Source organism: Ictalurus punctatus, chromosome 1 (genome assembly GCF_001660625.3).
Source record: "Ictalurus punctatus breed USDA103 chromosome 1, Coco_2.0, whole genome shotgun sequence".
Classification (NCBI taxonomy): domain Eukaryota; kingdom Metazoa; phylum Chordata; class Actinopteri; order Siluriformes; family Ictaluridae; genus Ictalurus; species Ictalurus punctatus.
In genome coordinates, this window is record NC_030416.2 from 33,720,257 (window position 1) to 33,734,562 (window position 14,306).

A 14,306-nucleotide genomic window follows, 5' to 3' on the forward strand; every position below is an offset into this window, starting at 1 on the left:
CAAACTCGGTTTAATTCCTGCTTCACTTTTATAATAATAATAATAATAATAATAATAATAATAATAATAATAATAATAATAATAATAATAATAACTTTGAGTTCTAAAAATATCAAAATGCTTTAATGTTTTTTTTTGGGAGGGGGGGGTTGGAAAATATTTATTAATTTAACATTTCAATAAAGTTTCCTTTTCGTTTTTTAAGTGCACATGTTTGAGCAAACAAAAATATTGAAGGCATATTGAATGTTGTACGTTTAATTCTTTAATATTGTACGAAATTGTAACCAAACATTATTTGGAAAACTAAATTTTACATACCCTACCAAACGCATTTCTCCATAAATATCGATAAGACCTATATGTCTATAACATGAGTTACCGGATCCTTTACATGCGGATAAATATGGAAAACTGAACCGTAATACAGGTCATAATTTCCTGCAAAGTGGCATTGCAATAGACAGTCTTTTTTTTTTAATATGTTTTTTTTTTTTTTTATATCACTTTTACATAAACAAGATTGACACGTTTCAGGCTTTCACTACACAATTTATCGACATGACATTAAATAACAACAATTGTGCTACTCAGACTGGACTTTAGACGAAATGTTGCACTGGATACAAAAGCACATTAATACTAATAGTCGGTTAGGTAAACGTGTAGACGGTATAATACTGAGTAATTCACATTTGGTACACATTAACTATAACATTCTCCATTTTCAGTCAAGACTAAATCATCGCAATATTCGTAAAGCCATCTCATTTTCCATATATCTAGGGACCACATTTTTTTTTTCACAAATTCCCTTAAACTGTGTTATGACTATTTACAAAATAAAAATATTACATTTTAAACTAGGTAAATCTTTATGTACAAAAAAAGGCAAGGTTTTTTTCGACCTCCTTGTAGCATGCAACTGATCCCCGGTGAGCAGTCTCTCTCCCCAAAAAAAAACTAACAAAAAAAAAAAAAGAATAAAAAATTAAAAAATTAAAAAAGAAAAAAAAATGAAAGGAAAATTAAAAAATATATGTGTATTAGGGAAATACGTTTTAGTCTATTGTTGTCGGCCTCGCACCGCGTCCATGCACTCATTTCTTTCTGCTATATAGCCAGAAAACAATCAGGGTTCTCCATTTTATTTCTCTTCCTCTAAGAGTCCTTGCGAACAGGCTGATTGTTTTCATTTCCAAGCAGTCTTAAATCTGCAGTCTTTCTTTCGTTCTTTTTTTTATTTTTTATTTGTTGTTGTTCTGCTGTTGAAAATATTTACACGTACCATTCGTTAAAATTTGAGGCCAGGGTGGAGGTGGTGGTGTGGTGCACGGTGGAGGAGGCTGAAGGCGATATGGAGCTGCTGCCCTGGTTCTCTGTGGATGGGGAGACGATGGTAGGAGGAGTGGAGGACTCGTAGCCTGAGCTGGCTGCTGGAGACGGCTGAGAGCCTTGATTCGACGACTCGTGAACCTGAAATTAGAAATATAAGTATAAATATATAAACACGTGATAAAGAAGGAATGCTTTTTTTTATACGTATATTAAAAAAAAAACTGACTGTCAGGTCAAACCTCACGTATTGAGACGTTTTGTGATGGGATTACGGTGTGAAGATAAATAAATAAATAATTATATAAATAAATAAATGCGAAATATCTGTAATCAAACGTTAAATCATCAAACATTGCATCATTATTACGATTTCAAAGTATAACATTAGGCTATATATATATATATAATTGTTGTATATTTATATTTTGTTTCTGTTTAATTGTATTATGCAAAACAAATAAAATCCAAAGAACGAATTAACGGGGAACGAAAAGCAAAGATTCATCACGCCACAGATCTAATATCTATTCTTTGCACTATTTTTTTCTAGCAAGCATTGATTCTCTCTCTCTCTCTCTCTCTCTCTCTCTCTCTCTCTCTCTCTCTCTCTCTCTCTCTGCGTAATAATACTCCAAAGAAAGAAAGAAAAATAATAATAGTAATAGCGGGAAAAAAACGCATAGTTAAAAAAGTCAGAAAAATGCATACATATATTCATTGCAAATGTGTACACATACCTTCATGTGTTTCCGGAGGGAGCTGGGGTGTGTGTATGATTTGTCGCACATTTTGCACAGATATGGTTTATCTGACGTGTGGACGTGCATGTGTTTCTTTCGGTCGCTGCTGTTAGCAAACCGCCTGTCACAGCCGTCAAACTCACACTTAAACGGTTTTTCACCTACACAAAAGCAACAAAAGCATAAATACTGTCAGTTTTCTTTACTCGATAATTATATTTAAACTGCACCATCAAGTGTAAACAATTCAAACAGCTTCTAAATCTTGCCAGCAATTTTACTCTATCAACTCATATTTCTCAAATTTCTGCGACTTTAAAACAAAATAGTTAAAAATAATAATAATAATAATAATAATAATAAGCATTTCCATACTGTTTAAGACAACACCTATCAGGAGGGTAATGCATTTGACCTTAATTAATAACTAATTACATTCAAGATAGACTGCCTTATAAACTCAGATGTATTTTTTTAAATAATAATTTCAAGTAATATATAACCAACATATCTCATTATTATTATTATTATTATTATTATTATTATTATTATTATTATTATTATTATTATTGTTGTTGTTGTTGTTGTTGTTGTTGTTGTTGATAATGTTAATATCATTATGGGGTTGTTTTGCTTACTCAGCTTTAATACTACTACTACTACTAATAATAATAAAAAAAAAAAAATAATAATAATAATAATAATAATAATAATAATAAATAATAATAATAAATAATAATATAAAATAAAGAATGTTACCTGTGTGCGTCCTCTTGTGGATTTTCAGGTTTTCTGATCTGGCAAACACTTTGCCACAGCCAGGAAACGGACACGGAAACGGTTTCTCTCCGGTGTGCACTCTGATATGGTTCACGAGCTTATATTTGGCCTTGAACGGTTTCCCTTCCCGTGCGCATTCTTCCCAAAAACAGACGTGATTTGACTGCTCGGGTCCGCCGACATGCTCCACGGTCAGGTGAGTGACGAGCTCGTGCATGGTACTGAAAGTTTTGTTGCAGGACTTTTTCGGGTTGCTGAGCTGCTCCGGCTCGATCCATTTGCAGATGAGCTCTTGCTTGATCGGTTGCCTCATGTAACGGAAGAAGGCACCGGCGCCGTGATGTGCAGCCATGTTCATGTTCACGGGGCCGTAGCCGTGTAGCTGCGTTGAGGCATAGTGTGGATCGGACCTGGGGCTCGCCACGTGGCCGTACTGCTCAGCCCGACCGTACACGTCGCCGGAAAACCCCAGGCGCATCTGACCGTTCACCACACTCGAGGCGGATGCGTGCGTCGCTGCTTGCTCGTGCAGTCCTGGGAAAAGCAGGTGCCCGGCGGCGTCCGAGTGCCCGTGCGGCCCCGCGAAGCTACCGGCGGCAGAAGCGAAGAGGCTGTGTTGCGCGCCTGTCGCATCTCCGAAGCCCCGGTTCCGGAAGAGAAAGTCCCGCGTAGAATTGAACGCCGCAGCTGCCGCCGTGGAGTACGAGCCAACGTGGGTCGCGTGGTGATGGTGATGATGGTGGTGTCCCAGGGCGGCCGCGGCCGCGTACCCGGCGGGCGCCTGCGAGGAGAACGCTGCCTGGCCGGCGGAACTGAGCTCATGTGAGCCGTGGTTGATTTTGAACGCACCCATGCCGTCTGCGAACGGATTGATCCCCAAAGCCACTTCGCGGTCCGCCACTTCGCCCGCTGAGTGATGTCTGGAGGAACCGAAAGTAGTCACTCCGATCGCCGGATACTGCGCTCCTGCGTCCAAGAGCATCTTTAGCCCGCAACAGGAGCAGACCGAGAGAAATCACGCACAAGACAACAGCAACTCTATAACAACTGTCTCTGCTGGGGTTATTTCTCTCTGACTTAATGCAACCAAACAAACTCCAGTCTCCTGTTTACTTCTATTCACTTTTTTTTTTTTTTTTTTTTTTTTTTAAGTGGAGAGGGAAAATATTTCCCCCCAAGTCCAGCTCATCCGACGATGCGCGCGCGCAAAAATCACGCGCGATTATTGTTGTCTCTGTCCCTTTCTGCAGGTTTATCTTCTTCCCCAACTTTTCACCTCCTCCTCCGCGAGTCGAGCTGCTTCGGACTGATAGTCGCAATCATTCCTGCAGATAAATGAATTGAAAAGACAACACACAGTCCACCCCTGATGAATGGGGAGGGGAGGGGAAGGGAGCTGGGGGTAGCACGTGACCCCCGTGCGTGGCCGGTCATTGGTGAGCGTAAGCTTCTTTTCGCCTACCCCTCCTTTTACTAACATTCACCTTTACCAAATAACAGAGCGAGCTTCCTCAGCGCCGGCGCGATTGGTCGGTTTACATCATCAATCTGCGGTATATTGTATATAGTGAGGAGGCAGACTGACTGTTGATTTCACCCTGAAATTCAGAAAAAAAAAGAAGTCAGAGTTTGGGGGATGCACAGGCCAAGAGTGCGAGTTTTTTTTTTTTTTCTTTTCTTTTTCTTCTGCGGGTCATGTGAACAAAGTGTAACGGGAAAAAATCCCACTGAAAATAAACATTATTATTATTATTATTATTATTATTATTATTATTATTATTATTATTATTATTATTATTATTATAGGTGCCATTGTGTAATCTGAGTCACACAAAGTGTATTATTTTTACTGAAAAAAACCCCACGAAGCTATTTAACAAATACAGATGTTTCCGATGTTTCCCATAAAAAAAAAAAGTTTATAGTGTTCATGGTGTTCGTGCTGTCTTTTTGTTTGTTTGTTTGTTTGTTTGTTTTTTTCTTGATTGTGCTGCACTTTAAATTCCGTTTTGCATTAAAAGAAAAGCCACGGAACCTAAGGACACCATTTCATTCAGACATACTGCCATTTTTCATTTATTTATAAGCATATTTCTGTATTGGTATTTATAGAAGTGTGTAAACGCGGCCACTCCTCTACTGGCGTGGAAACAACTTTCATAATATATATGCCCATGCTTTAGGCTAGTATAGCTAACCAAACCCCAAATATTGGGTCGTTGCGTGAAATAAAAAAAGAAAGAAAGAAAAAAAAAAGTTGTGGCTTGTCGAAGTTATCAAGTGGGATTTGCGGCACTCTCACTGCAGGAAACTCCGGGCGGCTGCAGTTCAAAGCCATACGAGCCATGAAAATCAAATCCGGACTGCAGCCTTCTGCTCTGTACATTTTCCACCTCATTCCAGAGCGAGAGAGAGAGAGAACGAGAGAGAGCGAGAAAGAACGAGAGAGAGAGAGAGGGAGAGGGGGTGGGGGTGAGGCTGTTGTCTTGAATATTTTTGTTTGACGGTGCTTTTAGAAAGAAATATGGATGGTGTCTCTTCAACAGGTGGAACATGGTAAAAAGGCCGAAGTTACTGAACGGTCAAGGGGGTTGGCTGCTGGAAATGACGTCAGAGTAGGCGATAATCTAATTTTATTTTTTTTTATTTATTTTTTTTTTAAAAAGAGACTTGTTGCATATAATTGCATGTGGGTTTTGTTTTTAGTTTAAAAAATTAGGTAAAAAATAAAAAAAATCAGAATCGTATTTCATGCTAAAAAAAAAAAAATGTTGGAGTGATGAATGGAAAACTCTCATCGTGTTGCATTTACTAACATGCAGAATTAACTCCGACAGTGGATTAAAACAGATTTTTCACACCAACACGAGTATAAAAAGTGAATAAACTGAATCCCACAGGCTATGATCAACATTTGCTTCCTATTAGAAATAGCTCAACAGTTCACGAAATAAACTGTTATTAATATATATATATATATATATATATATATATATATATATATATATATATATATATATATATATATATATATAAGAATATTTATTAATATACCTCCTGCGCTTTTTGTACATTAATCAATTTTGCTTTGTTGCTGAAACCATTTAAAAGCTGAGTCTACCTTTCACCATTCTCCAGTCAGTTTTCTTTTGCTAGTTCTTTTGATAGTTTTATACACTAAAATTAGTTATTTTATTCAAATTCCTAATCTACATCATACATTTGTTCCCAGTGAAATGGCTACACAACAACAGTAACAGCTCGATATATATATTTGAGACAAGCTAGTGGAGTTAACATGTTCATTTATCCGTCATGTTTTACCTAATGTTTATTTATTTTTAGCATGAGATGGTCTAGAGTTGTCACTCAAGGACTGATGGATCAATCCAAGAGTGTTCCCAGGAGAATGGAGAATTGCAATTTACCTACATCAAATATTAAACACGCATTAAACATTATTAGCAGTAATCATCCAGTGTGTATTTGGAGTGTACATGTAGATTTTTGCATTTGACGTGTAAAATTTTACAATTCTAAAATAATCCCTGCATGAATAGTGGTCGGTGGTTGGAATACGGTTAAATGTTGTGAAACGTTACCTTCTTAACATTTTATTATATGCTCAGATAAATCCAGCATCACGGTCTTAAAGGAAGTCGTATTAAACACCCTATCAAAGTAAAGGAAATCCATAACGCGTAAAAGCATAAAAGCTTGTCAAGCTTAAGAGCCTGTATGTAGCAGCACTTAAACCGGTTTACATTTCGCGACATTGGCCTCGATCTTATGAAATGTTGGTGTGACATGTCAGAAGACATTAAAGGCCTCATCTCTCCTGGAGAGGAACAAATCAGTGAGTGATCGAGCGACCTGCATAATTCTCTCTCTCTCTCCAATAGTCCGACCATTGCTTATGGACATTTGCGCGTCTGCTATGTGACATGAATCTAATGGTAACTGTCTGACCCCTCAACCCCTTTGGGGTCACATCACACACACACACACACACACACACACACACACACACACACACACACACACACACACACACACACACACACACAAAGTCCCTGTTTGATTTCATTAACATGGGCTACACACAACTATAGTGCAGATCAAGGACAGAACATTCAACAAGACTTTGATTATTAGGTTATTTGGACCTAAAGTTGTGTGCAAATATGAGTCATATTTAAAAAAAAAAAAAAAGAAAAAAAAAAGATCTTGCACTCTAGCCTACATCAGATTCATTGATATCAAACTCTAAAATCAAAAGATTATATCTTTAAAAAAAAAAGAAAGAAAAAGAAAAAAAAGAACATCCTTTCAAAGCATTAGTTAATCTGTTTCCATAGGCCACTTGCATGTTTGCACACACAGCTACAATGGAGATGATATAGGCCTAAATAAATAAATAAATAAATAAGCACAAATACGTGTCGGGCTGCATTTTCCAACTAAGACATGCACGCCACCATATAAGATATTCTTCTAATTTCTTGTTTATTAAGTCATAATAGATAAGCAATATGTGTTTTTGTATATAGTACAAGCATCCATGTGTTGCGTGTTTGCCTACCTCCGCACACCAACACATATACTTAGAAATATTTTATTTCATGTTTTGTAAGTCACAATAAATAGCCAGTATGCGTGTTCTGAGGCTACCATGTACTGCCACGTGCTACCAACACATACAATAAATAATATTTTAATACTTAATGCATTATAAGTCATAATATATTAGGAATATATGACGTTTTGGATAACTGTGTACAGCCATGTGTTGCCTGTTTTGCCAACAAATATAATGGATAGTATTTTAATTTCCTATTTATTAAGCCACAACAGATAAGCAGGAGAATTTGTCTTTGGGCTGCTTTACGCAGCCATGCGTTGCCTGCTTAGCTTTGCTGACCCTGCACACTGTTCCCTGATGAAGTGCCTCCTCTGGCGCTCATGATCCACTCTCGGACAGAAACTAAATTACCTCGGATCATAACAACAGCTCTTTTACTACACGCCGAATAACTGGAGCTTTTTTTTTTTTTTTTTCCACACAGCATTTCTGAGACACTGATCCCTTTACGAAGCCGACGGAGCCAAGTTGGTGGGCGGCTGACACAAAACAAAACAAAACAAAACAAAAAATGCTGCTTTATATTCGATATTTTCAACATTAGACATATGGTCATGCTATGGAGAGGTTGGGTTGAAAGCCAAGCCTTGTGCAGGATATCAAATGAGCGCATGGAAAGGAGTAAAGCACTAGTAGCAAGCTGTAAGTAGTGTTAGATCAGAAGTTTGAAAGCGACTTAAAAAAAAACAGAAAGAAAAAATCAGAAGCAACTTTGGTAATATCAGAAAAACCTACTTGCAGTCACGTGACGATTGCTTTGCTTTTTAGATGTAACTCTTTGCACGTATAAGTACAATAGCCTTTGCATAACAACAACAACAGAAGAAAAAAAAAACTTTTATTTTTTTTTCCACCACAACTGCTGCCTGAGGCTCGGCGCAGGCGCTCTGGCTGCTTGCTGTCACTAGAAAACATTTTTTCCTTCTCCTTCACATTGGAAACTGTCACAAGTGACGTCAATCACCGAGCTCTGACCAATTAGAGCGCGGAATGATTGTTTAGCTCCGCGGGCTGCAGCGCCTGCCATGAATCTCCATTCAGTCTATCAAAGCGTCCCGCTGCTGCCTCTCAACCGAATGGGATCCCATGTAGGCAGATAGATAAGAACTAAACTTTAGCAAGTTTTATATATATATTTATATATATATATATATTTATATATAATTTTTTTTTGCTCTCGTTCTGTATTTTTTCCCACCGCGATTAAAATATATTTGTCATCATCATCATTATTATTATTATTTTGCCTGCTGTCAAGTTATTCTAAAAAAGAAAATTAGGAGTAATGAGCGTGGATGCGTTGGGAAGCCCCGTGATGGACCCTGCGTTTTCCAAACGGAGCACGGCACTGAGATTAGTTGACTTGGCAGGGGCTCACCACCATCACCATCATCATCACCACCATACCCCTCAGAGCGTGACAGGCTTCCCGGGGTTTGGCGGGCACGCGCACTCAATGGCTCACGCGCACCCTGGGGAGTTCACGGCGGAACCCCGCCTGGGGCCGAGTCCATTCGGGCCAGAACCCATGGGGCACTCGGCGGCCCTCAAAATCAGCCCAGCCCATCATTATCCCCACCACCACCACCACCACCACCACAATCATCATATCGCAGGCCACGGCGAAGTGGTCTCCAGTCCAACGGGAGCTTTCGGCCCGGTGCAGGCTGCGGCGACGGTCCCGTACTCCATGTCTCACGCGGCCCAGGCGCTATCCGCAGGTAGGGATTTCCTTATTCGCCGAGATCTGACAGCTCAAGGCGCCATGCCCGCGTTGACCGAGCAGACCTCTGGTTCCGCCTCTCACCACGGAATGTTTGTCTCGACCACAGGTAGCTACCCGGGACACTATGGCCACCTTCACCCTGACGCCGGAGCGCATGCTCTCTTTCCTGGACTCCATCATGAGCAGCCGTCCAACGGAGCACCGGGTGGCCAAGCCTCGAACGGACAAATAAGGCTAGGCTTACCGGGCGACATGTACGTCAGGACCGATCACTTGAGTCAAGTTGCGAGCAGCAGATCGGATCCATTTGCAACATCTTCGCCTCTCCACGGTCTCAATCTGAACATGAACCTAAGCACACACCACCACCATCATGGACACGGTGCGTTTTTCCGTTACATGAGGCAACCGATCAAGCAAGAGCTCATCTGCAAGTGGCTGGAGCCAGAAAACTCGGCCAAGAAACTCTGCTCCAAAACTTACAGCACCATGCACGAACTGGTGACGCATGTGACCGTCGAGCACGTCGGCGGACCCGAGCAGGCGAATCACGTCTGCTTTTGGGAAGAGTGTCCGCGAGAAGGGAAACCATTTAAAGCCAAATATAAGCTCGTGAACCATATCAGAGTGCACACGGGAGAGAAACCGTTTCCGTGTCCGTTTCCTGGCTGTGGCAAAGTGTTTGCTCGATCAGAAAACCTGAAAATCCACAAGAGGACGCACACAGGTTAGTTTTTATATTTGTTTCTCTAAAGCGAATACTTCATTTTACAGCAGCTCGCTTTACAGCAAATTCTATTTACGTTGCAACTCCATAGGCTAGTTAAAACTGATCGAAACAAATATAGATGCTATTCAAAACTGTCAGATCTTAAACATCAGGTGATCATGTAGAACATTTATTTAGCTGGAAAAAAAGTACATTTTACAGCATTGCTCTTGGTTTTGTTTTTACTATCACTACTGTTAGTTTAATTTCTTTTGGTATGTTATACTCATATCTATGCAGCGTATATAGGCTAAGTATTATGCTTTACTACTGCCTTCATGATCTGAAGGGAAATAAAAGTCACATGAAAAGAATTTCTTCGGGCATTGCATCGTTTATGAATGTGTGATTATCCAAGTGTCTCTGTATTGCATATGGCTGAAGCTGAGTTTCTTTGTACTGCGTATCTTTGAAGCTGGGGCATGTATTTTTTTGTGTGTGGTGTGGGGCCTAGTCTGAGGAGTGTGTCCAAAAGTATTGCCTGCTGATAAAAAAAAAAAAAAAAGGTTAAGCTCCAAAAAATGCCCAAGGTCGCAATATCGTTTATTTAAGTTATATATGTGTGTGAGAGAAATTGCAGTAGTTCATATGCTGTATGAGACTATTTTGTATTAAATATAGAATGGGTGAGAGGATAGACTTTATATATATATATATATATATATATATATATATATATATATATATATATATATATATATATATATATATATTAACCCCTGATTAGCTAGACTATAGCCTATAGAAATGCTACTGTGTCAGTTTTTAATAATATTATTATTATTTTCCCTCGAACTGTAGTCTTTTTTTATGTATACTATATATATGCAAGATTATCCAGAATTAAGTGTGCTAGTAGCATGAATGGCCAAAGTCAGGTTAATTATTGCAGTAGTGATTAATGAAGGGTTACGCTTAAGGTCTTGATTAACTGTGATATGCAACAAGTCGTTCAAAGCAAAGCGCTAAAGCCCTGAAGTTCACTGGATACTCTTTCTTACATAAGGTACATTACAAAGTAAATTTTGTCACAGTATTATTCAACCATGACTGTTTATAGTTTTATGAAAAAAAACGAAAAAAAAAAAAAAAGATTTTTGTCCTCCCTGGTCAAAAGGCCTATACGCTTACTAATATTTATATATACTGCTAACACCTTTCCCCAAAAAACTAATTATTTAGTTACACTACAGGTCCCTTCATCCTATATCCTAAGCCGTTGTCATATTCTCCATCTCCTGTTTCCTCCATAATTATTTTCCTACGTGGTGGAATCTGAATCTGAATCTTTGCTTATGGATGCAGTTTCCCAAGGGTGTCTTTCCTCGTTTCTCGCTTGTAGTACACTAATAGCCTATAGCCTTGATTGGCTCTCTCAGCCCAACAGCTGAAGGTCGAATTTATATTCAACACGCAAGTTTAATTAGACAGCAGCAATTACATATTCTCATAAGCGGCTTGCAGTGCGGAAAAAAAAAAATCAATGTCTTGTGGTTTGAATGTAATTAATTCAACCATTCATAGTCGCTTAGTCACCTAGTCTTCTTTTGCAAAGTCCACATCCTACAACAGTAAAATAAGTGCTATATGACATTTTGTTATATATATTTTTTTGCTCCCTTTTATTCTCTATGGTATTGTGATGTACATTGTACTTTTTTGGCCCTATTTGTCTCAAACGTGGTGCTCAGATGCGTGTGACATTAACAATTAGGTATTGCAAAAAGGAAAGGAAGCACTTCCTGACCTGCTAATAACAACTGTGACACCAGGGCCCACTTCCACAGTTTGCTAACAATCTAAATATCAAACCCCAAGGGACAGAGATGTGAGGACAGACCTATTCAGTCAATTACAGCCCGCCATATAGGCCCTGCATTTTTTAAAGGATGTAGGGAAGTAGGCTGGGTTATGATGGTTATGATGTTATGCACACTGATGTACTTTTCATATTACGTTTGGAAAATATTTTGTTTGATTTGTCCGACTAATAATGCATATCAAGTCTATAATTATGTTACTGCATAGCAAGTTTAATAAATAATAATAAAAAAATTATATATATCGACCAAACCAGTCAAATTGTGCTGATCAGCTATAAAAAAAATTTCCCCATTTATTTTGAACATAGGCGAGAAACCATTCAAGTGCGAGTTTGATGGCTGTGATCGACGCTTCGCCAACAGCAGCGACCGGAAGAAGCACTCTCACGTGCACACCAGCGACAAGCCGTACAACTGCAAAGTGCGAGGCTGCGACAAGTCCTACACACACCCGAGCTCCCTGCGCAAACACATGAAAGTACACTGCAAGTCTCCACCTCCTACGAGCTCGGGCTACGAGTCCTCCACCCCGTCTCTTGTGTCTCCGTCGTCGGATCTGGGACGAGACACTCTGTCGGGGTCACAGGCCGCCAATCTGAGCGAGTGGTACGTGTGTCACAGCTCGGGCCCCGGTGGCACACACACCCCGCAGAGCGGATCGTCCAGCCCGGACCCTTCAGAGGGTCCACCGTATCAGAACTCCTGAAAACATGCATTTTACGCGCGTGCTCGTGGCTACTTTTGTAAGCGTGCCCCGGGCCATGTGAGAGTCAGAAAAGCGGTGTTCAATGGCCCCAATGCACTGGCTCGCTGACAGATACATGTCACAGCCAAACCACAAAACTGAGGTGGCCAACTTGTCTCCCACTTGGACTGAATATGAACTATTATCACCACCAGTGTCCATTTTATTGTAATGGTGTACTGACCAGTCGCACCAAAAAGCGCCAGTGTTGTGTTCACACCTAGAGTGTTTATATTTGGATGCTGTAGAAGTTAATTCAACACTGTAAGATTTAATTTTACACTACAGGTGTTAATACAATGCCGAGGGTGTACATTCAACACCAGGGTTTATTTGTGTATGCATAAAGATGTATTATTTTATCAAATCGTGATTTTTTTTCCCTTTTTGTCTTCAATAAGCTCTTAATTTATTTTTTTGAACCAGTACTGAATTTATTCATCTTTTTATTGTATTATCGAACCAAAGTGCTTCAATATGAAAAAAATGTACATATGTAAACTACAACGTTTTAATGTGTGTCAACATTAATTTTGTAAGTTTCAGTATTTCAGCTATTTTAAAATGTTTGCTACTATTGTTTGTAAAAGAAAAAAAGTATATATATATATATAATATTGGTATTATTTGAATAATTCGAATTTCATAAAGACGTAGACAATATTCTCTTGTGTTTTATGCAGCCGATACAATTTGATGGAAGCATTGTTATTGTATTTGATATGACATTTTATTTACTATTCTCCTCTGAGCAATGTGAGCATTATTTTTGGTGATTTTTGTAAACCTCGTCAACAACCCATTTTTATGAAAACACGAAACCTTAAAATGTGTACCGAAATGCCTTGTAAGTTGTCAGTAATTTGAATAAAATGTGTAAAATAACATGCAAAAACAATAACGAGTATATTCCAGCTGCAAAGGAAAGTCAATTATAATAGTGTGCACCAAATTCATTAAGCCAGCTTTGTGGAAGAAATAGATAGATAGACAGACAGACAGACAGACAGGCAGACAGATAGATAGATAGATAGATAGGTAGATAGATAAGTGAGGTATTTTATGTCAGACCAACCAACCAAATAAATAAAAATTAAGATACAAAAGGAAAAATAAAATCTATAAACAAACAAATAAACAAATAAATAAATAAACAAATCAACTGAGATACACAACATTAAAAGATACACAACATTTCTTTCCTTTTTTCTTATTCTTTTCTTTTCTTTTTTTTTCTTCTTTTTTTTTTTTGTAAATGCATTGTCCGTTTAAAAAGCGTTGTACATAACTCCCACCCCTTTTCCATGGCCATGACTCGCCTTTGTTATCCCTTTATATATATTTTTTATATCCACATAGGTACCCCTGTTTTATACTCCGATTATGTGGAGAGTATTTCATGAAATGCCTCCGTATTCTCATCCAGACATCAAAGAAAGTTTTATACAAAGAGCGATTTCTTCACGACGGTGAATCTTCATGGTGAGTTAGTATTTCTATAGCAATCGCTGAGTCAGACTCCACTAATATGGGGACCGAGGTTGTGCACTTTAAAGGTTCTTTACAAAAAAAAAAAAAAGCAATATTTTTTACCCAAGGTTTAGAAACTTCATTTAGGAAGTGAAAAAAAAAAACCTTTGCTTCGACAAAAAAAAATTAACGAAATGAGATTCTCGGAAATTTTGGCACAAGTGTGGACTGTAACAAGTATCCATCTATCCATCTATCCATCTATTTGCTCTT

At 38.7% G+C, this 14,306-nt stretch overlaps 2 protein-coding genes across 4 annotated transcripts; one reads left to right on the plus strand and one right to left on the minus strand.

Moving 5' to 3' along the window:
- Positions 1 to 531: 531 nt before the first annotated feature.
- zic1 (zic family member 1 (odd-paired homolog, Drosophila)) lies at positions 532 to 8,546 on the minus strand. 2 transcript variants are annotated; one of them, XM_017452730.3, is made up of 4 exons: positions 8,236 to 8,546; positions 2,838 to 4,456; positions 2,076 to 2,239; positions 532 to 1,476 (listed from the first exon to the last, which is right to left on the minus strand). In XM_017452730.3, the coding sequence occupies exons 2-4, from the start codon at positions 3,838 to 3,840 to the stop codon at positions 1,279 to 1,281; spliced, it is 1,365 nt and encodes a 454-aa protein (XP_017308219.1). In that variant the 5' UTR covers positions 3,841 to 4,456; positions 8,236 to 8,546; the 3' UTR covers positions 532 to 1,278. The 2 variants fall into 2 exon arrangements, with proteins under 2 accessions (XP_017308219.1, XP_017308144.1); XM_017452655.3 differs by lacking the exon at positions 8,236 to 8,546 and having other exon boundaries at positions 2,838 to 4,573.
- A 26-nt stretch (positions 8,547 to 8,572) lies between these two features.
- zic4 (zic family member 4) lies at positions 8,573 to 13,431 on the plus strand. Of its 2 annotated transcripts, XM_017462736.3 has the most exons (3): positions 8,573 to 9,221; positions 9,333 to 9,953; positions 12,127 to 13,431. In XM_017462736.3, the coding sequence occupies exons 1-3, from the start codon at positions 8,786 to 8,788 to the stop codon at positions 12,522 to 12,524; spliced, it is 1,455 nt and encodes a 484-aa protein (XP_017318225.1). In that variant the 5' UTR covers positions 8,573 to 8,785; the 3' UTR covers positions 12,525 to 13,431. The 2 variants fall into 2 exon arrangements, with proteins under 2 accessions (XP_017318225.1, XP_017318187.1); XM_017462698.3 differs by having other exon boundaries at positions 8,574 to 9,953.
- The last annotated feature ends 875 nt before the right edge of the window (positions 13,432 to 14,306 follow it).